Source organism: Coturnix japonica, chromosome 1 (assembly GCF_001577835.2).
Source record: "Coturnix japonica isolate 7356 chromosome 1, Coturnix japonica 2.1, whole genome shotgun sequence".
In the NCBI taxonomy this organism is placed as follows: Eukaryota; Metazoa; Chordata; class Aves; order Galliformes; family Phasianidae; genus Coturnix; species Coturnix japonica.
Window position 1 is genome coordinate 160,656,332 of NC_029516.1, and position 23,541 is coordinate 160,679,872.

At 41.2% G+C, this 23,541-nt stretch overlaps 1 protein-coding gene across 4 annotated transcripts in view; it reads left to right on the plus strand.

Moving 5' to 3' along the window:
* Positions 1 to 254: 254 nt before the first annotated feature.
* Positions 255 to 23,541, plus strand: part of RDX (radixin) — a 36,589-nt gene continuing 13,302 nt past the window's right edge. The window contains exons 1-9 of one of the 4 annotated variants that reach the window (XM_015852198.2): positions 255 to 407; positions 7,135 to 7,199; positions 13,172 to 13,255; positions 16,799 to 16,894; positions 18,171 to 18,445; positions 20,220 to 20,303; positions 20,789 to 20,935; positions 22,324 to 22,420; positions 23,045 to 23,208. In XM_015852198.2, coding sequence (XP_015707684.2) covers positions 7,188 to 7,199; positions 13,172 to 13,255; positions 16,799 to 16,894; positions 18,171 to 18,445; positions 20,220 to 20,303; positions 20,789 to 20,935; positions 22,324 to 22,420; positions 23,045 to 23,208 — 959 coding nt within the window. In that variant the 5' untranslated portion in view covers positions 255 to 407; positions 7,135 to 7,187. Of the gene's footprint in view, positions 408 to 1,427; positions 1,447 to 7,131; positions 7,200 to 13,171; positions 13,256 to 16,798; positions 16,895 to 18,170; positions 18,446 to 20,219; positions 20,304 to 20,788; positions 20,936 to 22,323; positions 22,421 to 23,044; positions 23,209 to 23,541 lie in introns of those variants that run through there. The other 3 variants (XM_015852199.2, XM_015852200.2, XM_015852201.1) reach the window with 3 other exon arrangements.

A 23,541-nucleotide genomic window follows, 5' to 3' on the forward strand; every position in this document is an offset into this window, starting at 1 on the left:
CCCCCTCACAAACTCATCCCTCCCCCAGCGGCGCCCTGAGGCTGCGGGGAGGAGCCGCACAACCCGCTCAGCTCCCTTCCGCTCCGCGGGCTCCGGGCACAGACTTCGCTCCGCCCAGCGCCACGCGCGTTCCTGTCCACCGCCTGCGCGCCGCGTCCCGAGCCGCAAAATCTGATAGGGGGAAAATCTGCAACGGCGGCCTGGGCCGCCATATTGCGGAGCTGTCAGCGCCCGCCGCGCTCCGACACTCGTTCCGCCGCGAGCAGCGCGGGCGGCCCCCGCAGCGGCAACCTGCCCCGCTGCCAGGGGGAGCTGCGCGGCGGGCGGGAAACGCCCGTCATCGAGCATCTCGGTCGCCGTTCCCGAGCCTCGTCCCCTCCCGACGCCGGGGGGAGCGGCAGCCCCAGGTGAGCTCGGCGGGGGCGCGGGCCTCGAGACGGGCCGGCATTGCGAGCCGTGAGGGCTCCGACCCGCCGCCCCTCGGAGGGAGCCGGGTGCGGGGTGCGGGAGCTGCCGCTGCATTATTCATGGCTGCGCGGCCATGTGCGGCTTGCGTGCGGAGCGATAAGGGATGGCTTCATAAAGGAGCGCGAGCATCTGTTGCTGTCTATTGTTTCCAACAAATGGACACTTGAAGCAGTCCCTCGAGTGCCGCCGACGTCACGGCTCGGCGTTTTCTCAATGAGCCTTTGTGCCTTGTTGGTGCCCGGCTTCACGCTCTGCGCGGGCCGTGGGCGCTTCCCGTTCACCTTTCGCTTTAAGCGGGGAGGGCAGCGAGCTGCCTGCAGCGCTGCGCCGCTTCTCTCAATCCCGCGTGGAAAATGACTCCTTCGGCTCCCTAAGCAGCGAACCGGCCGTGGGCTGCAGCGGGGCTGTCACTTCCCATCAGCCAAATATTTGGCGTTACGCCTTTTCAGGGCACAGCCTTCCCGCCACTTTTCTTTTTGAGTTGTGGGAGTTAAGAGTCTGATCTCGGCTTCGTTCCGTGCGTGTGACGCTGAGTCAGGAGCCGGAGGTGTCCCCACGCCGCGCTCGGCCCCTCGCCATGTGTCACGGCGCTGCCCACGCGCGGTGCCGCAGCTCTGGGTGCGTGGGCTCCGCTCTGCAGCGCTGCGTCGGCGGGGGCGTGGAGCTGCGGTGGGTAACGGGGCAGCGATAGGCGCTGTTCTAAGTCTCGTCTGTATTGAGCTATCGATTCAGCAGGAGAGGGGCTGCGTGAGAAAAATAAACGGCGGTGTGCCCAGATTAAGTCGGCCTCCCGGCGGCGGCATCACAAAGGCGGTGCACGTTTCCAGCTTTTGTGGCCGAAGTGACACAGCTCTTCTCTCAGGTTGGGCCGAAGTACCGTAGTCAGCGTTAAAAAAAACACCCACGTGGAAAGGGACGCGATGTGACACGTCAGGAGCTGTCCAGAGAGTTCTCCTTGGGTACTGACTGAAAGAAACGGTATGGAAGTGGCTGGAGGGAGAACAGAAAGAGCTCTGGTCTCTTGCTGTTGCCATCACAGTAGGGAGCGTTGCCGGCCTTGCAGATGTGTGCAAAGGGAACTGTGGACTGAGAAGCTCACTGCATCTGTGGTGAGAATCTGTCCATGCAGTAATGATTGAGGTTGGGTTAGGAATGAAAATTGAAGTTCTGGGAGCAGTTCGTTGTCAATAGAGCAAATGAAGTGATTTCAGCCATTGTGGGGATAGTACGCGCTTTATTCGGCTTTATTCTTCGGGAGATCTTCAATTGCTGCTCAGCTTTTTAAGAAGGAGCCCTTGTGTTGGCAGGGGTTAAAGGGAAGTTGTTCAAGGCATTTGCAGCTTTTGTATTGGATGTGTTAAAAACATCAAAGCCGTCCTATCGCTTTGTATTGCCTTAAAAGCATGTGGGTGTAGAGGAAAGGGAGGATTTTCAAGTTTGTAAATGTAACCAAAACTTTATGCTAAGTTGTGAAGAAAGACCTGATTGTCCAAAGATACTGTGCATTAAAGCAGCACCCGGTTGTGTCTCATGAGCTTTTCCCAGAGTTGGAGGTACCTCAGGAAACTGTTTTCTGCATTGAAGAGCTGAATCTTTGGGTAACTCTAGCAGCGAGGCTTATTCTTGGCTCTGCTTTGAATTAAATAACTTTCTCTTTCGGTTTATTAATTACTCTGTGAAATGAAACCTTCAAGTCACGTAGTTCAGTTATTACACTGACTCAAGCAAGGAGCGCTTTGATTAAGAACTCAAGGTGTATGGAGGTGATGTATGTGAGGGCGCTTTCCCTGTGCTTTATGGAACTAGTCCTAAAGGGACCTGCACCATGTATTCATAAACACAACCTCTGGTTCTTGAATGGGACTTACCCAGGGTTTCAGTTATGCCACATTCCTTGCTAGTCCTATTTCTAGACAAGTTTCTCACCTTTAAAACAATAGAGTACTTGTGTCAGTCGCACTTCATTTCCATTTTTTACTTCTGTATCCAACATACATAGGGAAGACTGCATGGCAAGTCTGTGTGGTGTTGTTGTAGAACGCATCGAGATGTTGACTGGGTGCCTTAAGCAAAAAACTGAAGTTAAGATGACAGTTTATATTTATTAAGCTTAATATGTGAGTTGTTTAACACATCTGCCACTAACTTCAACGTTGCATAAACTCATTTGGCTGTTCCGTGTTCCTGTCTGTTTAACTACTGTGCTGGCTGCTGCCCAGTTCTCATTAGTACTTCTGAAGTTCTTGTAATTTTTCTCCCAAGTTGGTTTTGGGAAGAAAAGAAAGCAGCTGCATCTTCCAAATGGTCTGCTTGAATATGTTTAAAGCAGAACAATTGTCCTGGTTATATAGGAACTATATTCGGACAATCAGCAAGTCAGGTATGGTGGGAGTAGGGAAATGGTGTTCTTTTGAGGAGGTTAAGGTACGATACTCCAAGTATTGCTATGTAGAACTCTGTAGTATCTGGCACTAGTCACATCTCTTCTTTTTTAAAATTGTTATGATGTTTTATTTACAGAATGTAGATTTTTCATTTTATTCCTATTCCTGGAGCGTTGCTTGTCCTGGTTTCACTGTGGTCTGCCTGCAATTCAGACAGTTGTGTAGGTGTCTCCTTACTTGACTGACAGGTGCACATAGATACAGGCCTGTGTGAATGCCCACAGCTTTATTGGACCTCACCAGTGTGTTCAAGGATGTTACATCGTGAAGGTTAGTGCCCATAGGCTATGCTAGAACAGAGGCTTTGGCAGAAAGCTGAGGCCAAGCGGGTGAGTACGGTGGCCTGTAAGTTTCCTATTGCTGCACGTAAAGCTGTTGGAGATCACAACAATTGCAATGCTTCAAGACTGCAAAGAAAAAGTGTGTTTATGATAAACAAGTTCCTATAAATGGTGAGCTGCTGTTTGTGGGCTGAAACTCTGTGGTTCCTGCCATCTGTATGTCTCTCTCTACTCACTCTGTGAGCCCCTCTGGAGTACCTGTGTACCGTTGTGGACCCCTCAGTACAAAAATACATGAGATTTATGGAAAGGTCCAGAGAGGGGCCAACGAAGCATGATCAGGCTGGACACCTTCCCCCCTAATAGAACAGGCTGAGGAAGTTGGATTGTTCAGCCTGGAGAAGAGAAAGGTGGCGGTGACCGCCATTGCACCTTTCAATTACCTGAAGGGAACTTACTCCCGGAGGGTAAACTCTTCGAAAGCTACAATAGGCAGACACGGGGAAATGGTATTTAAGTGTAAAAGAGGGAAAGTTAGTGGATGTATAGGGAAGTCTTCACTAGAGATGGTTAGGCCCTGAACAGTCTGCCCAGGGAGTTGGATGCCCGTCCTTGAGTGCTTCAAGACCAATGTTGGACAGGGCCCTGGGCAACCTGATCTAGTAAAGGTGTATGTTTGGTGGCCCTGCCAGGCAGGGGGGTTGGAACTACATGATCCTGGAGGTCCCTTCCAACCCGGGTCATTCTGTGATTCTGTGTATGTGCAGGCAGGTGCTGAGAGCTCGAAGCCTGTGGAGCACCCTGAGAAGTGACTTCTAGAGGTAGGCCCTGCGCTGTCACACAGGGCCCTGCTGATGCTGAGGCTCCGTTTTCCATCATCTCAGGCCCCCTGTCCCCTCCTCACCTGCCCCCTGCCCCGCGCTGTGTGCATGAATGTTCCTTTTGAAAACAGCTGCTGCATAAATTATCTGTCAGAATTTTGGCATCGTGCACTTTCTGCACCATCGCTTTCTGGATAAAGCTTTCTTTGTCGTCTCTCAACAATTGCTTTATTTGTTGGCTTCCGTGGCATAACTGGGAACATGGATGATAATGATTGCAAAAAATGGAGCTGCTATGTTGTTAAATGAATTGAAATCTCAGTTGTTCATTTGAAGAGAATTTCTGTTTGGGTTGTGATGCGCGGCAGCTGACCCTGTGGTGACTCACTGCGGAGATGGATCACAGCAGCACGTGCCGTGAAGGCCTCGAGGCCTGGGGAGCTGCAGCAGCTCTGCACCCACAGCACCACGGAGCTGGTGTGGAATAGGGGTGATGATAAAACTGGACATGTCATCAACTGCATCAGAGCAAAAAGCTCAATGAGAGCCAAAATGATTGTGTCCACTAAGTGTAAATTGGGTACATGTAAATGGCAGAAGTGAGCTCCTACTGCCGTGATAATAGTGGAGATGACAGTGTTTTGCCTGGTGGTGATATTTGCTTTCTTTCCATCAAATATTTTTGTTATATTATTTCATTATATTGGGCTTGTTCAGCCTAGAGAAGAGAAGGTTGCGGGGTGACCTCATTGCAGCCTTTCAATACCTGAAGGGAACCTACACCCAGGAGGGGAGTAAACTCTTCGAAAGGGCTGACAATAGCAGGACACGGGGAAATGGTTTTAAGTTAAAAGAGGGAAGATTTAGGTTGGATGTTAGGGGGAAGTTCTTCACTAGGAGAGTGGTTAGGCCCTGGAACAGGCTGCCCAGGGAGGTTGTGGATGCCCCGTCCTTGGAGGTGTTCAAGACCAGGTTGGACAGGGCCCTGGGCAACCTGATCTAGTAAAGGTGTATGTTTGGTGGCCCTGCTAGGCAGGGGGGTTGGAACTGCATGATCCTTGAGGTCCCTTCCAACCCGGGTCATTCTGTGATTCTGTTATATTTGTTTTAATGCTAATAAATGCCAATAATTGGGAAGTTGGGGTGTTTTTTCTATCTATTTTATTTTATTTTTTGTTCCATTTTGAGCTCTGGAAAGAACTTGATTTTTCTGTAGTGATAATAATTAATTGCAATACTTTTGTGTAGCACTGAGCATGAGAACATGTAGACACAGAGTGTTCCTGCACTATGTGCAGATTTATGTCCATGTTACAGATTTCCAACTAAAATCAGTGTTGGATTCATGGGACTGTTCTCCTTATAATCCAACGCACAGTTTGTACAATCTGCAGTAAGAACAGGCTTCAGCACAGCTGAGGAAACAGGATAATTTTCTTTTAAATAAATGAAATTACGGATTTAATCTAAGATACAACAGCAGATGCTTCAGTGAGAATTGAGATGTTGTTTGCTCTGTATGTGTTTAGTCTTTTCTGTTCTCCATGCTCCACAGTCACCTGTGGGGCTGGCAGTGGCACCGTTTGTATTCAGTTATGGACAAGAAGATTCTTAACTTTCCACTGGTGGCTTTGTTTTACTGCATGCAAATAGTATGTGTTAATTGTGTACACTCAGTTAAATTATATGTCTACCAGCTGTGGTTTGATGACTTAAAATTATCCTACAGAATGAAACGTTGTAGTGACGTTTCTTATTTAAATGGTCGCCCCAAGGTCTTAGAGTCTGTTTCAAATAGTAACGTAGGGCTGGTTTATAGTGGCTGAATAAAATGTTGAGGTAACACCCAAAGCAAAAAGTGAATACCTGGAAGCCTTTGCAATGGTACAATGCTATGGCACAATCCTTTTGGGATCTGGTAGGAACATTTCTTCTAGAAAGGCTTCAGAAAGAGATCAGTTGGTCACACGGCCCAGCCTTGTGCCATGTGTGCTCATTTGTTTTCTGGAGCCTGAACTTGAATAATAGCAGTAGTCCTACCACACCTCTTCTTTTCAATGCAAATACAGGCACATGAAAGCAGTCGTGCCACTTAACATTTGTTTCAGTGCTGTTGAGTCGGTGCGCTTCTAAAATGGTGGATGAGATTCTAAGGTAGCTTTGAAACGGTCGGTTTTCTGAGCTTAACTCTAGGGCTGAGCTTTTGCTGGCAAGAAGGTGAGCGTGGGGGTTGCTGCAGCTTGGAATCCTTCCTGCTGATAGCAGAAGTTACGGCTAAAGCTTGTTCTACTTCTTATGTTCTGGGGGGTGTTTGGAGAAAGCAGGGAGGAGAGAGAGCAACCTCTTCTGTGATATGAGTGTGTGCTATTGCGTTTTATCAGAGGACAGCGTTGTGTGGACCCAGGAAACCTCGTAGAAACATCATTTCTTATCTTACATCATTCCCACGCTCCTCCTCCCCCCAAAGCTCTTTCAGTAAGAAATAAAATCAGGGAAGATGTAATTCTGAGAAGTTTGCTTAAGTATTTTAAAATTGTGTCAAACTGTGCATTCAAATAGTGTAGTTGAAGGCAGTGCTACCTTTGGTTCTCTTTGCAGGGCTGGTTCAAAGGAGTCAGAACTTTAGAAATGAGCAGGAAGGTGACTGCCACTTAATCCTTCTAGGTTGGGATGAACAGAATCAAGGCAGAGTGTGACCTGACAACCACATTATACAAGCATTGTGGGTTTTTTTGCAAGGCATAAAGACCATTTTGAACTTGTTGAGCACAACAGTAAATAATTTCGTAGCCATTTAGACATTACTTACAGCCTCCTTACAAAAATGAAGAAAATCTGCTTTGCTTAATTTTTATTGGTCTACTTGTGTGTGTCTTCATTTGCGAAATATGAGTGTATCGTTTCTTTCCTGAGAGAAGTGGATGCTTTTATACGCAAGAAGCAGTTGTGATGCTTAAAGGACACGTTGGCTTTTGCTTTGTTTGCATGCAGTTTCAAATCTGGCTGGCATTGGCAGTTTAAATTGCAGCTTTGAAGTTTCTTGAACAAATTTTTCTTCTCGTAATGTTGATGTTGCCGTGGTTTTAAAACAGCCCTTTTTTTTACATTTGTTTTTGACAGAAAGGAGCAAAAAATTTATAGAAGACTGAAGCGGACAACAGAAAACAAGCAAAATGCCGAAACCAGTAAGTTGCTTTTCTCTTATTCATCTAAAATTTAACAGACTTTTCAGTTTTTTGGAGTGTTAATTCTCTGTGGAGAAGGACCTGGGTGTCCTGGTGGACAACAGACTGGCCATGAGCCAGCAGTGTGTCCTTGTGGCCAAGAAGGCAAATGGTTTCCTGGGGTGCATTGAAAAGAGCGTGGCCAACAGGTTGAGGGAGGTGATCCTCCTCCTCTGCTCTGCCCTGGTGAGGCCACATCTCAAATACTGTGTTTGGTTTTGGACTCCTCAGTTCATGACAGACAGGGAACTTCTGGAGAGAGTTCAGTGGAGGGGCACAAAGATGATAAAGAGGGGCATCTCCCTTATGAGGAAAGGCCAAGAGACCTTTCTGTTCAGTCTGGGGAAGAGGGGATTTTATCAGGGCTTTAAATGTCTGACAGGTGGGGGTTGGGTGGATGGGGCTAGGCTCTTTCCAGCAGTGAGTGATGTCAGATCAAGGAGTAATGGGCACAAACTGGAATAGAGGAAGCTCCATATGAACATAAGGAAGAACTTGTTTGCTTTGAGGATGGTGCTGGAACAGGCTGCCCAGAGAGGTTGTGGAGTTTCCTTCTCTGGAGATGCTCAAAACCCACCTGGACTCTTTCCTGTGCAACTGCTGTAGGTAACCTCCATTAACAGGGGGTTGGCCTGAAGGATCTGCAGAGATCCCTTCTGATCTTTAATTCAGTGATTTTACTGATGTTTCATTGGCCAAAGGTGAGAGAACACATACATATATTCTTTTATGGAGGACTTTATGTAAGACTTTTCAGATGTCGGCCCTCTCCTACTGATCTTGTAGGCACATCTGAGATCTCACCAAGTGAAAAGAATCATTAAGAAATGAAATGAAATTGATAACTTTTCTGGAAAAATGTCATACGAATTTTTTCCTGTAAACCTCATCTTGCAGCAGTTGTACCTTGTGATCAGTTAGTGTAGTAGTAGCACACGTGCCACAGATGAAATATCTTGACCTGTAGAAGTCAAACCTCAGATTTTGCTCTAGTAGCTTCCTAAATCACAGAATCACAGAATTGTAGGGGTTGGAAGGGACCTCTAGAGATCATCGAATCCAACCCCCCTGCCAAAGCAGGTTCCCTACACCACGTCACGCAGGTCGGCGTCCAGGCGGGTCTTGAATATCTCCAGAGAAGGAGACTCCACCACCTCCCTGGGCAAGTGATGGGGTACTGTGAAGTAGCCCCTGAAAGTTGACCTGTTGAGATTCTTTTTCCCCTCAGACTCTGTGGTATTGATCCCAATGATGGTTGTTGGGAAAATCCAGTGTGCTTGTAAGTGAATCTGTGCATGTAAGTCTAAGCAGATTCTCCCTGTGTTTTAGAATGAATTTTATTTTGATGTTACATGTAACAAATAATGAAGCTGAAGATCAGTGTAGATCACTGAGCGCTTGATTACAGGGAGATCAATGGAAATAATTGCAGGATTTTTTCTTGCTTTTATGTGGAAAGTTTATGTAATATTCCAAACAAAATTAAACAAATGAGGACCAGTGAAGTATTTTACCATGGAAGAATTTTGCTTTAAAACTCAGCTATTTTTCCTGGAAGTTTAGCCTCTGTAGTGAGGTTCGTGGCACTGGGAATGATCTTCTTATACGTGGTAATAAAGGTCATTGTTCTTATGTGAGTGGGATTTTCTCTCAGAGGCTACTGGGTTAAGTGGCTGGAGTGCCAAGTAGTGTTTTGAAAAGGGTATAAGTGACTTTAATGCATTGTTGTGAGATATTAAGGCAACATGTGCGTGAAAAATAGCTACTGTTAAAACATTTTCTTGTTCAGTTGCTTCTGTAGAAACGTCTGTTTATGTACTTGGTGTGTATTTGGAACAAAGCAGCTCTCTGGTTTTCAAGGAGCTTGCTCAGCATCTCTACTTTTAAAATAAGTACTTTGGAGACATTAATATTCTCAGTTCTGCCTGTCAGTGCACAATTAAGTTGCATTTAGTTGTAGTGATCCTTCTGGAAAAAAAAAGAAATTGCTGACTTGTGTTTAATTAGGTCTTTGTTACTGTAATCAAAATTGGGGCTGCTCTGCTTGGTTGGGCTATTTGCAATGTGCTCGTTTCTCTGCCCAGGGGAGAACAGAGCATCTGTTGAATCTTACTTGCAGTGTTTCATTCCTAAAGGAACAGATACAAAATGTTTCTCAGCTCTGTGCCGCTCTCTCAGCTCTTCACCAAAAATAGGAACGTGGAGTCTAAAATTAGACACCATTAGTTACGTAAGTGTTAATCATTTCATAGGCTAAGAAGATTAGGTTTAATTGACTGAAATTTTAGTTGCGTTTATAAGGTGTAAGAGGAGTTAAAATTATCGGCTGTTGGTTTTGTTTTTTCCTGATAGTTTGCAGCATTTCTGTGCAAGACTTCAAGGCATGAAAGGGAAAGATTATACCAGGCTGTCACAGGGCTACGTGTTAGAAGATTAAAAGCAGTTCTTTGGGGCTGTGGCATTTTATGCTGTTGTGTATCTAGGAGCAACAGCTATCGCATTGTGGAGTAATATGGGTATTTAAAATTAGAATCAGTATTTGCAGGATGAAGTTAATTTATGTGAAGTGGTTGAATTGAATGGTTTATATTGTAATAACACTGATAAAAGGTGGGTTTATTTTGCAGAGCGATCTTTAGATATTCAGAACATTAGTTATGGTTTGACACGTGATTTATTTTTGCAGCAGAAATAGACAATCTATGTCATTTTTTAGGACCTTTTTGATTTTTTTGTGTGTTTATGTATTGCATAAAGCAGTGGGACTGATGTATTGCTCATCCATAACAACTATACTATTTGAAGCAAAGAAGATACAGTAGCTGACTGAACTCGTCTGAAGAAACAACTTCTGCTATATGCATTTTGATTATAGATGAGGATTGGGCTGTTTCTATGGCTTTTACATAAGATTAACATGCATTGCGTTCATTAAAACAACAGAACCACTGTACCATTTTTCACATGATTTCAAACAGTTTTCCTACTCTATATTGGTGCCAGCTTGGCTTCAGGCTTCCTGGTGATACCTGAAGCACTCACAGCTCATTGCAGCAAACAGTGGCTGAAGGACAGCAGCAGCACTCCTTCTTTCCCTGTCCATTTGTTTCCTTTGCTAACTGTGGGCAAATGAGCCAAGCTAGTGGCTTTAGAAGCTGTGAGATACGTCTTGATAGTCTAAACATCAATTTAATGCTCTTAGGTGGACCTTTGCAATAGAAATGCCTAGTGTACTTTATGGTATGATAATCTTAACTGTTTTTTTTATACAGTCCTGCTGCATCTTTGTTTCTAGAAGCATCCAGCTGAAGAAAACACTACACTATCAGTATTTCCTCTTAGGAATTTTTTAAAGTACTTCCAAGTAACTCATTAACCTCCCCTTTTATCTTCTCTGTCATTTAAATACAGACAGTGCTTGTCTAGATGCTTGGTTAATGTAAATTAACCTGGAAGTACATTGAGGTAGTATATTCAGTGTGATACTCTGCCAGAAAGAGGTAAACTAACCACGTTCTTATCTTGCCTGTGTGTTGGGGGATGGATTTAGTTATTTATCTTCAAATACCACTCTTTACAGCTCAGGAATACACTTCTTGCCATAACCTCCCTGGATGAAGATTAGTGTATTTATATATCTGAACCAGGAGCAGAAGAGATGTCTTAAACCCTTTGCATTAAAACTCTGCCTAGCTGCATGGATTGAGCATTGGCATCATCAGGGTTCTCTGTACTCTGTGTACTGCAGTCAGTGTTTTCCTGTGTCCACGTGCTGCATTACAGGTCTCAGTGCTGCCGGTCATTGCCCGGCTGTATTTCAGTTGTGCCTCGGCCTGTTTTATAAACAGGGAGCAGTCTGTCAACACGCAGACTTTGTAAATCCTCCTTGGTCAGGGCTACCCAGTTGTGAAGCCTCCTGTTGCATTTTTAAGTATTTCCTACCCATGACCGCATGGACTTTAGTAGGTCAGGAGTAAATGAAATAAACTGTTGAATTGTGACACCAAATATACGTTAAGACAACACAACTTGTTAAACATTAAAAAAAGCTTCCTTGGGCAAACTTGTATGGACTGCAAAAAGCACCTGGGGAGTTTCTGGGTTAGGTTACGGAGTGGCATCCTCACAAAGTATATAAAACTACAGAGGGTCCATTGTTGTATGCCAAAATCTAAGTTCGCCCAAAGGAGTGTTAATATGGCATCTATTACTTTACTGTTTATTTCAGCATCTGTAAGGGATGCAGGCTCTCAGGCCTTAGCTTTTCTATTTCTAGAAGGACTTTTTAAACAAGGGTATTTATGTAAGAAGTCCCTGTTGTAACTTCACAAATTATGCTGCAGTTGGTTTAACATTCTGAGCTTTCTAAATCTTCTGTAGCACTTCTTGTTTTGGCAGTGCTGTTGTTACATAAGAGTGCTTTGGCATTTAATAAAGTTACATTTTAGCCCTTTAACTTACTGCTAGCTGTGCTAAAGCAGGCTTGCTTCCTGAAGTTGAATAAAACCGCTTTTTTTATAAGCAGTTTCCTCTTGTAAGGAGGATCAGAACATACAAAAACACCTCTTGTTCTTCACTCACAAACACCTCCCTCTATTTTTTTTCCTATAAAAATTTACCGTCTTTTCTTCAAAGCCTTCAACTCTTGTTCTTTATCAGTATTTGCGCACAAAAAGTTTGTAACCCCCTGCTATCTTCCTTGTTTGTAGGTCTATAACCTAGAGGTCCTCTGACTCCTGCTGCTCTTGTCTTCTAGCTCATGTCCAGGGTTGTTTACCTTGACACTAGGGATAGGGGTGAACAACCTTAAACTGTTATGTAGGGGCCAAGTTATTGCCCACTTTTCTGTTTCCCATCATAGGTCTGTTCTCTGTGTTCTGTCTGACCGAGGCTCTTCCAGACTTGCTTCTCAAAGTATTCCACCTGGTGGCAAAATTAGGGAGATAGGGAATAGAAGTGGTTTACACAGACATAGATCAAGTAGCATCAGAACCTGTAATACAGGTCCTAATTTATTCCAGTTTCATATTTTTTAGAAGAGGGAGAAATAAGAATATATCTGTGTACCTTAAATAAGTTTTACATTTTTTTTTCCTGCATTTATAGCAATGTAAATTGGAGCTTTAATACTTTTTACTCTTCTCTGAGCATAAATAAAATCTAATAGCAGTAGGGTGGAGGACTCTTCTAGCTGTGAGAAGACAGCACTGTGTATTTGGTACTTATTTCTGTTACATGAAAATTCTCACTCCTGTGTGTACCACCTGAATAGGACCTGGTAGGGTGTGTAGGTTTCTGGATACCACGTGGAACATTTGACTGCTTGCTTTGGGGCAGATAGAAACTACACCTGTTGGGAGTCATGAGGAAAAAGCTCATGGAGTGTCAGTGGGTTTTCTGTCCTGTAGTAAATTAAATGGGATCAGTGTACATAGAGCTGACTTGTGCAATTCTTCTTTCCAATGATGAAAAGTCTGTTGGTTCACTTTGGGCTCTAGCTCTGTATAAAAACACAGAGTCTCTGAATCTTAGAAATGGCAGGACAGGATGTTGCTTGGATTTTGGTCCTGTCAAGTACCAATACCGTGAAGTGATGATTGGTGACTTGAACTTTTTCTGTAGCAGGTATCTGAGAAGTCCACCAGAAGATAGTGCCCTATAGGTTAATGCTCAAGAGTTTAGAACTCATGTTAGCTTTCTTATTAAGGTGGCACATGAACTTTGTTCCATGGTTTGATCTTCAAACCTAACATGGAATATTATGCATGGTATGCTTTTATGTAAAAGAAAAGATTTTTGTCTATTGCGTTCTGTACAAGACTATTTAAAGTGTTGAATTTACTTACTGTAGGCTGTTTCTTGCAAGGTAATCACTGTATATGGAAGTATTGCATCAATACAGTGTGATTTAAAACTTTCATTGTTTCCTATAGATCAACGTCAGAGTAACCACGATGGATGCGGAGCTGGAATTTGCCATCCAACCCAATACAACAGGCAAGCAGCTCTTTGATCAGGTAACTTATTTGTGTTTCTATGTGTATATATATATATGCCTGTGTATGTAAACAAACATGTGACATTGTGGACATTAAAGTGGATTTTGATACAGCAGTGCTGTTCTCCTGTGTAAAGTTGTGTGTTTTAATGTAAACATGTGTTCAGTTAAAAAAAAATGAAGAAGCATTCCAAAATATTCTTCAAAAACAGTGCAACTGTATTAAAATATTGTTTTAGTAGGACTGTTGCTTCTGTCCACTTCACTGTAGATACTTTGATCATGTAGAGCTGAGCATTTTCAGTCTGCAGAAGAGGAGGATCAGGGGAGATCTCACTGCACTCTACAACTGCCTGAAGGGAGGCTGTGATGAGGAGGGGCGTGGCCTCTTCTCCTGATCAACAAACAGGACCCAAGGAAATGGCCACAAGCTGTACCAGAGAAGGTTTAGATTAGACATAAGAAAGAGCTTTTTCTCTCAGAGAGTGGTCAGGCACTGGAATGGCTGCCCAGGGAGGTGGTGGAGTCTCTGTCTCTGGCAGTGTTCAAGAGGCATCTGGACAAGGAGCTCCAAGATATGGTTTAGTGGCTTGTGGTAGCAATAGTGGTAGGAGGACGGTTGGACTGGATGCTCTTGTAGGTCCTTTCTAACCTTGTCATTGTATGGTTTTAGAGAAAGTGACATTTGTAGAGGTTTTCACTGTGCCAATTGAATGTCTCAGTTTGTAAGTTGAGAATTTCTTTGTTTTTAACACAGCCTTTTACTTTATAATCAAATAAATTTGTCACTTCTGTTAGAAGCAGATGTGACACACTTTAACACAACTCTCCCCCCATTAACTACTTTCAATAGCAGTACATCTTCAGGTTCAGCAGATGAGTCTTGTCTCTCTGAAAGCCTTGAAGAGAGGGGAACGGATGCATGGCCAGCTGTTTTGCTTTTTGTCTAGCCAATACTACCATCAAATAAGAAGTATGATATCCTGTGACACAAAAGCCCAAGGCTATTGCTTTTCTTTTGCCAGCCTTTACTATATCTTCTGCCATGCAGTGCTGGGTGCGGTGACATTCTGCTGTGTAATATCTTATACACAGGTAATCAGTTTCTTCCAAATTGGGTTTTTGCAAGCAGGAAACAAAGATACAGCTGTGAATTCTTCTTCCTTTCGGACGCATTTCATGTTCTCTACAACTCTGTTCCTTACCTCTCTGTGTGGCTTATACCTCTTATGGCTGACTTGTGCAAATTTAAGTTGAAAAGCTTTAAGTCAGACAAAACCAGCTAGAATCATTTTGTGTTGAGAGAAATCTTTTCAGTCTGATCTTAAATTTAGCGTGGATTACACAGAGTGGTGTCATGAGCTGAACTGTGTTGTCAAACCAGCAGTCAGTGGTTCTTTCAAATTTGTAGATACTGTTTCCTGGAGTTGTTGTTTCCCGTTCTGTTTTGTGTTTATCTTCTAGCAGACAAGAATTTGGTGTTCTGATGGCTTTTTCTTTTCTGCTTTGAAACGTACTGAAGTTCTTGTTTATTGCACAAGCCTATTTTATAAAAACTGCTACTCTTTCAGACTCCTACTTTTATTCATAGTCCTTTAGTCCATCTTGTCAGTGGTCAGTATGAGCAAGAGAAGGTCCATCCTCTTTCTCTCAACCAATTGTTTATCTGTGATTCCTTCCTAGAACAGGAGTGCTGTGGTAGATGTGTTTCCACAGTGTGATGGTTTGGTTTTTGTTCTTTTCCAATGAGGCATTGGCACTAAGCATCAGAACTGCTTTGCTCTAGTTTCAGTTCAGGAAGAGTTGGGGGTATTGTTTCCTTCATCTCAAGTTAAACCCCAGATCTCCTTTTCAGGTATCTCAGAAGCTTCCCTTACAGTCTTTCAGAAGTTGACTAACTGCATTTCCTGCTAGTTTGTCCTCTTGTGCATGTTTAGATTTGCCAAAGAACAGATCTGTCTCCAGCAGGTTTTTATTACCTGTTAATTGCCAAAACTTAGTGCTTTAATGGTGGATAAATCTGTTTCATGGATGTGATGAAAATTTGCCTTAGGCTATCCAGTACATCTTTTGAAGCAGAACTATAAATCAAATTCTGAAGTTTCCTATTGTGTGCTTATTTTTTATATATCACTCTACTACAGTGTGTAAGTGCCTGCGTTATCCTGATACAAACTTTCAGAAGTGTTTATTTGAGCTGAGATGGCAGTGATAGACTGTATTTTTTTCATTATTTTTGTCTAAAATAGAACAAACTAATATGTAATCTGAGTTCGGTATTGATTTATGAGCACATGTAACCTTGTATTGTAGTAGAGAAACAGTATATATTTGAGTGAGGTGCAGGGCCCTTCTCTACTGAAGGGCAGTACGTAGTAGGTGAGAGTGGCGTGTTTTTATGAGAGCGTATGCACTTGGCTCTTTTTGCTTTATGGGCAGTATTGAGCATCTGAGGTTCTTGGTGACTTCTGTTGCAACTCACAGTGCTGGTCAGCTACCAAGGCTTCATTTGTGAGGCTACAAAGCAAAGGGCATTTTCAGAGTTGTCTGCTGAAGAAGTTTGATAAGTACTGTACAGGCAGCCTGTGCCAGAGGGGGCAGCAGGTCTTTAATTTTCTGTGTTGGGACACCAGATATAACTCAAGACAGTAGCATTAATATAAACTTGTTCTCATCTTGTCTGATGTTCCAAAGTAGGAAGATAAAGCATAGAAATGTAGGGACTTCAGAGAGAATAATTGTACATTTAAAGAGTCATATTGGATCCATGTTGTCAATTTTGTGCTTTGGTGGAGCCTGAAAGTAGAAGGGTAGACAAAGAGAATAAAAAGCTACACTTACATTGATGCAAACAACTGTACACATGTGCAAGGGATCAGAAAAAATTTACACAGAAGTCTTGTGACACTTTCTGATTTTCCAAGTTTTAATTTAACCACCTGATAGTACCTTCTTCAAGGTGGAGGAGGGTCTATGTGTAAAATTCTTTTTACTTCACGTGTGTCTGAATGTTTCCATAAAACAGCCTTCAGTAAACCAGCTTGCCAGCTTAGTCCTACCTGAGAATGTAATGTAATTCCTTTATTCAAGGACAGTTTTCTTTCTTTAATAGCCTTTGCCTAAATCAGAAACTGCATCGGCAATCCCTGTTTGGTTTATCAGCCAGATCATTCTTACTCTTTTATCATCATCTTCTAAAAGATCTTGGAAATACCTAATGGAGGTGATTCATACTCAGTACATCATACTTGTCCAGAGGTATTATTCAGCGATATAGTTTCATTGCTTGTCTTTGGTTGAAGTAGACTTGCTTGGTGGTTGATCTGCAGGTAACGCCATTTCAAAGATCAGGATCCTGTTTGCAGCTTAGTATTTCTCAGGGGCTGAGTTTGATACGTGCATTAAGTTGCACACTGGAGCTGTTCCTTGGCTACAAGGCATTTATGTTGAACATATTTTGCTTCTGTTGCCCATGTGAAAAAAGCGGCTTATACAAGGCAACAACCATAAAATTCCTGTTGCACTAATTAATCATTGTTAACTGTGGATCATTTTTCATTAGGTGGTAAAAACTGTTGGTCTTCGTGAAGTTTGGTTTTTTGGGCTGCAGTACGTGGACAGCAAAGGCTACTCAACATGGCTGAAGCTAAATAAAAAGGTAATAATTTCCCGACACTTAAGCAAATATATAGTTTTAAATATACTTTTATAAGACTTGCTGCTTTGATATTGTAGGTGAGATTTATCAAATTTAGTCAAGTAGCAGCTTCTTGTTTGCTTTAAATGATGAAATGCAGTGTTCAGAAGACTCTCGCATCCCTGCTGTCCATGCTGCTTTGGATGATGCCCAGGGTACAGTTGACATCCATGTTGTCCCCGTACTCCCTTTCACACTCTGTTTACCCTGAGCTTCCTGAATGACTTATCATAGAAAGTCATTAATATCCTTGTGGCCCTCCTCTGGACCAGCTCCATCAACTCCATGTTTTTGTGGTGGACGCCCAAAACAGTACCTCCAGGTGAGGTCTCACAAGAGCAGAGGGGCAGAATCATCTCCCTCACCTGCTGGTCACAGTTCTTGTGATGCAACCCAGGGTACGGTTGGTTTTCTGGGCTGCAAGCACACATTGCTGACTTAACTTGAGTCTTTCATCAAATGACACCCCCAAATCCTTCTCCTCGGGGCTGCTCTCAACCATTCTTTACCAACCTGTATCTGTGTTTGGCATTGCCCTGACCCAGGTGCAGGACCTTGTGTTTGGCCTTGTTGAACTAAGTGAGAAATTCATGAGAATGGTTGCAGCAGAAGTCATACTATTTTTGATACTTTCTACTAGTCAAGCAAACAGAAATACGATTTCCTTTGAAGTAAAGCTGTAAAAGGACTACTTGTGCAAATGAAATTAAATATGAAATGAAGTGCATGTGGAATTGGGATGTATGAAATTTATTTAGAGTTTACCTTTTAACAATCACTGTAGTATTTGATGTTAAAATGATATTTTCTTTTATTTTTGCCTGTCATTATAAGTGCTGAAAGCTGAGCTCAAATGAAATAGAAAATGAACAGAAGATCTGTTTGTGTATTGATTATTGACTAGACAGCTGTTTAATACTTATAAGCTGATCACATCTGATCTCTTCGGGGAAATTGTGATAAGGTTTGTCCATAAGCTTTACAAAAATGTGATGAATGGAACCATGATTTTTGCAGAGGAACGAAGCACATATGCTTAGTTCAGTAGTTCAAAGACTTCTTTTAAAAGAATAATTCAGCTTTACCCCTAAGTTAATATGCTGTAATTCTTGCTACAGAATCTTTATTAAACTTATTTAGTTTCTTCCTCAAGTCATTAGTGTCAAGTTCATTGTATTTATTATATTATTTAGTGCTTTTCCTGCGTTTTCTTTATTCACTTATTTTTTTTCCTTAGGTAACACAGCAAGATGTAAGGAAAGAAAATCCTTTGCAGTTTAAATTCAGGGCCAAGTTTTTTCCAGAGGATGTATCTGAAGAGTTAATTCAGGAAATAACACAAAGACTTTTCTTCCTGCAAGTCAAAGAAGCCATCTTAAATGATGAGATATATTGTCCACCAGAGACGGCTGTTCTTCTTGCTTCTTATGCTGTACAGTCCAAGTACGGAGATTACAATAAGGAGATACATAAACTGGGCTACTTAGCGAATGACAGGCTTCTCCCTCAGCGGTGAGACAGACCATAAATGTGTTTTTTGCATTGTTTGCTCTCTTTGAACTTGATTGCTTGACTTCTTAGAGTGGAAGTAGTAAGTGAAAAATGCAATTAATGGTAGCTTTTTTAAAAGGGTGCACGTTTTTCTAGTAGAACTTACAAGAGCTCATCCCAGTTTAGACTACATATGAAAGCATCATAACTGTAGGCTTCCAGAGACCTATTTCTTGTCCCATCCTCAACCCACTGCACAGATTTAGCCTGTGACGTTTTCAGAGTACTGCAGAAGACATACTTACCTGTTGTTGCTGGAGGTTTGCCTCTGCTGAGTTAAAATCTTGTTCTTTAAATTATTCAGGTTTACCCTTGTTCTTCATGGTGTTTTTATGTAAAAAGTTTTAGTAAATGGTAGTAAATTCATGAAAAATAGCTATAAAATACATTTTCTGCCATGTGTTTAACTTACAAATGCTGACCTGGACAGAAAATTTGGAAAATGAATTCTTGTCATTATTGTTATGTGAATGTTTTTGTGTCAGTTGTTCATGTTAGTGTCTAGGGAAGGTAAGCACCAGCATTATAGTTCTGGGTTGTTTTTCTTTCCTCCTCACAGCTGAAACTGTACCTGACATGCGTTGGCATAAGGGAAGAGTTACAACAGGAATTTGCGGAGCTAGATAGTTTTGTTAGTGTAAATAAATCTATGACACTGTATTGTCAACAAATGGATGCTTACTAAGTATGTAACTTTAGTGCAGCTTCAAAGAGATGAGAACTGTGGAATAATTTCAGTTTTCTTTTGAAATTCATATATTGTCTTTTCTAATTCAAAAACGAGAAGTAGAAATTAGCTCATTAGCTAAGAGCAAGAATCTTCTAGCTAGTAAAAAAAAAAGCATTTAAAACTGTGATAGATGTTTTAAAAAATATTTCTGTCAGTGTTTCAGGTTTTAAAAAACCTCAGGTAAGTGCTGGCTGCTTACTTCCTTCTTATTGCAGTGAATTCTTAGGAATTATTCTTCTGGATCTATGTAGAAGGCAAGGAGACTAAGAATCAGTACAACTCATAGCTGAATATAATAGTGCACAGATCTTTGTCTTTGCTCAGTTGTTGACAGCCTGTGGAACGCTGGAGTGCTCGTGTACACACAGATTCAAATACTTCAGATGCTCCTTTTCAGTAAATGTATGGTCAGATGCTTTCCCAGCACATTTTCAATGAGTTGTGTCAGTTTGTGCTGAGCGGGCATGTACCTTTTGTTTTCATTGTAGCACAGTTACTCCTGTTTTGCCTCCTGTCACCAGAGATTTCCTAGAAAACTATCAAGTACTTAATAAAAATACTTCAAAAGAATGTAATGTCAAAAATAGTTGCTGCAGGAAGCAGGTTGGCTTTTTAAAACTTATGGAAGAAGGTGAGAGGGTTTGCAGTTCTCCTTAATATAGAACTGCATTCACTGGTCAGAATATTGTGGATTTATTGTGTGTTTTGGGGAGTTCTGAATGTTGCGTTTATGGCCTTACTGAAGGTCGCCATATGCCACGGTGTGACTTGTATTATAATACAAACTTTATAGAATACTACGAAAAAAGTGAATCCACAGTATTTGTTTTAAATGTGTATATATGTTTTGAAATACAGAACTGGTGTGTTTGGGTGAAAAGGTGAGTAGTACATAGGAAGTAATGTTTAAATTTCTTCAAGCATGTGTTGTGCCACAAGGTTTAAAAATAAGTTTAAGAGATGATGTGATAACCAGTGTAATTTAATAACAATTTCTATCCACAGTGTGTTAGAACAGCACAAACTGACAAAAGAACAATGGGAAGAGCGAATACAAAACTGGCATGAAGAGCACAGGGGAATGTTAAGGTAATTACATAGAAAATGTTCCGAGGCCTATAAGGGGTATTTCTTACTATTATCAAGGTGTGTTTTGGGTGGTGGCATTTTTGCTTGGAAACTTTTCTTCTGCTCTGGCTGGCGTAAGCAGTTATCAGAAACTTCCATGGAAGTTTGGATGAGAGTTGAATTTACTGTTGTATTGTTGGCTGCCTATTTGATTTCTGGTAAGGCCGTCAACTGCCTTTGGTTGCAGTTTCATGCCTCTAAAAATTTCTCTACTCCTCAGACTGAAAAGACAAAGTGCAGAGATTTAACTGGGTTTGAGTGTTAGGGTGTAAAATGCTACAAGTATTTAAATCAGTGTACGTGTGAGTTTCCAAAAGATGTTTGATTCCTAACTAAATTTCTCACTAATAAGTTACTCTGTAGATCCCCTGTTCTTTCCCCTGTTCTTATATTTTCTGTCTTGTCTGTACTATGCATTTACACTTTTTTTCTGTTCTTTTTATCAGGGAAGATTCTATGATGGAATACCTTAAGATAGCACAAGATTTGGAAATGTATGGAGTCAACTATTTTGAAATAAAGAATAAAAAAGGAACTGAGTTGTGGTTAGGAGTTGATGCATTGGGTCTGAATATTTATGAACATGATGATAAGTAAGTGGTTAATGCTCATTTTTTACAGTTTTGTCTTAGGAGATCTTACCTGAGATTATACAAAAACAGTTTTTTTAAATAACATTTAGCAAAATGGGGTATCAAAGATCTTCTGATCTGTGTAAACGTAAATTGACTTTGCTAAGTGTGGATATTTGTAGCAAGAACATTTTTATATATTTTTTTCCTGTGCTTTTCACTCCCTCAAGACTTTTAAGTCAGGGTGAAAAAGACATTGAGAAGTTGAACGTTGTGTTTGAGAAGTTTGCATGAATTGCAGTTATGAATAGAGCTCTTAGAACAGGAAGAGCTTTGGTATCTAAAAATGAAACCTTCTAGACATCAAGGAAAATAGATGGATCTGTTCTGATGGAGATTACATTCTGTCTTCTTGGATGGGGTAGAGGTGAAATATATGGAACTTAATACTGAAGAACGGACTCATTCCTTTGTTTCTTTTCAGACACTTCTGTTAGTGGTATCTGGTCTTAACAGTACTTTCACAGTGATTTGAAACAAAATGTGTCAAACACCAGATAAGAGCTGTCATCTGAACTGAAATTTCATGCTTGGATGTATATGCTCTTTAACAAAATTCTGTGAGCCTTAATTGCCATTAGATGGCAACATAACTCCTGAAAGATGATGAAAATATTCAGTGCAATACACTGACAGTCAACCATTTTTTGGTATTTTAATTCAGATAGCAATCAAATACTTAAACCTTTTTAACCTTTGAATTAACATAAACTCAGAGAACTTTCTGTGCTGATGAAGTCAAATATTTATATTTAACAATTTAAGAACTGTGTTTCTTTTCAGTGTTAAAAGTTTGCAGTTGGTGCAAAGAATTGTAACTGCTCCTCAACTTAATTCTACTTAAAATGCAGGTGGATGAAATTCAGGGTGAACTTTGGAGATATAATAAGATGTATCTTACAGCTGAGTTGAACCGAAGTACAGTGTTACTGAGGGCTGATCTAATTTCAGTCTTTGGAATGTCCAGCTTTTCTAAAATTATATCCCCATTGAAATAGTTGTCCATTTCTCTGAAGAGAAGATTACCAGTGGCTGATAAAGAACGATGGTATTTGGCATATATTCAGCATGTATTTAATGGTAGTAGAATGTGTCAATGCTGAAATTTCTGAATTTCTTCTGTTGCAGTGCTATAGGAATATGAAACTTACTATTACAAACTCATCAAATAAGTATGTGAAATTGTCAACTAAAATGTGCTTAAGCTGTTGTCTTGGTAGGTTTTGTAAAAGTAATTTAATTGGGGCAGTAGAAACAGGATGAGAAGAAGGCTTGTGTGTCAGTGGACATTAATGTCTTTCTAATGCCTTTCTTTTTCTTCTTTTAATGAGAACTTTTTCTCTTTGAAGGCTGACACCCAAGATTGGTTTTCCTTGGAGTGAAATAAGAAACATCTCTTTCAATGACAAGAAGTTTGTAATAAAGCCAATTGACAAAAAGGCCCCTGTAAGTTGTCTGTAGAATAGTATGCCTTTTTATGTGGAGGGTTTCAAGCTTGAAGGAACCTGCTGTGGTACTATAACATAAGCAAGTACTTTTATGCCTTTTTTTATATTGGTAGAATATTCAGTAATCAAAAAGAAATTCAAGTTTTGAAGTGTGGTACTTTTATTTTCACTCTCTTCCTTCTTGGTGGCACGTAAGATTTCTGTGTTTTTGTTTTTTTTTCTTCCTATAAGCCAGCTAATGTTTTGTGATGAATTGAAAAGCTGCTCTGTAGCATGCTGAATTCCCTGCGCTCCTACATCTTCTTTCTATTTTTTGCTTGGATTACAGTAGCAACTTCCATCAGGCTCTATGGGGCAACACACAAAGTTAACTTGCATTGAAGCATAGAAAATAGCGCTACTTTTAGAAGTTTAAATAGTTTTGAATAAAATAGCGAACCTCTACATAGAGGAATGCAGATGGGGTTTTGCATTTATCTTACAGGCTTTTTATGGTAACTGGATTTTGGAGGAAGAGTATAAAGACACTTGTAAATTTAAATGTAACAAATGTGCAAGTGCAGTAATACTTTGACTCGTCATAGCTGAGTTTTTCGACTAATGGATGTGCATATTTTTCTAGGATTTTGTTTTTTATGCACCTCGTCTGAGAATTAACAAGCGTATTTTGGCACTGTGTATGGGAAATCATGAATTGTACATGAGGAGGCGGAAACCTGATACAATTGAAGTGCAACAGATGAAGGCCCAAGCTAGAGAGGAGAAACATCAGAAACAATTGGAAAGGTAATTAACAAACTTTCATGAAACAGAAGGAAAATTCTTCTGTCCTTTTCGGGATACTAAGTCATAGAATATCAAACATCCTAGCATTCTGTAGGGCTTTTGCTTTTCTTTCTGTAATAGGTGAGCCGGTTTGTTCACTGGCATGGTTCACCTGTTTTAATAGGAAGCCGTATCCCCTTGGAGCTTTCTGCATAGTAATAGTAGCTCTACCGTTGTTTCTCATTAAGTTTTTTGTGACACATTTAAAGTTTCTGTTGCGTGATTCTTAGGGATTTTTATACTACACGTGAACCGCGAAAGCAAGTTTGGCAAATAATATAACAACTTACCTTT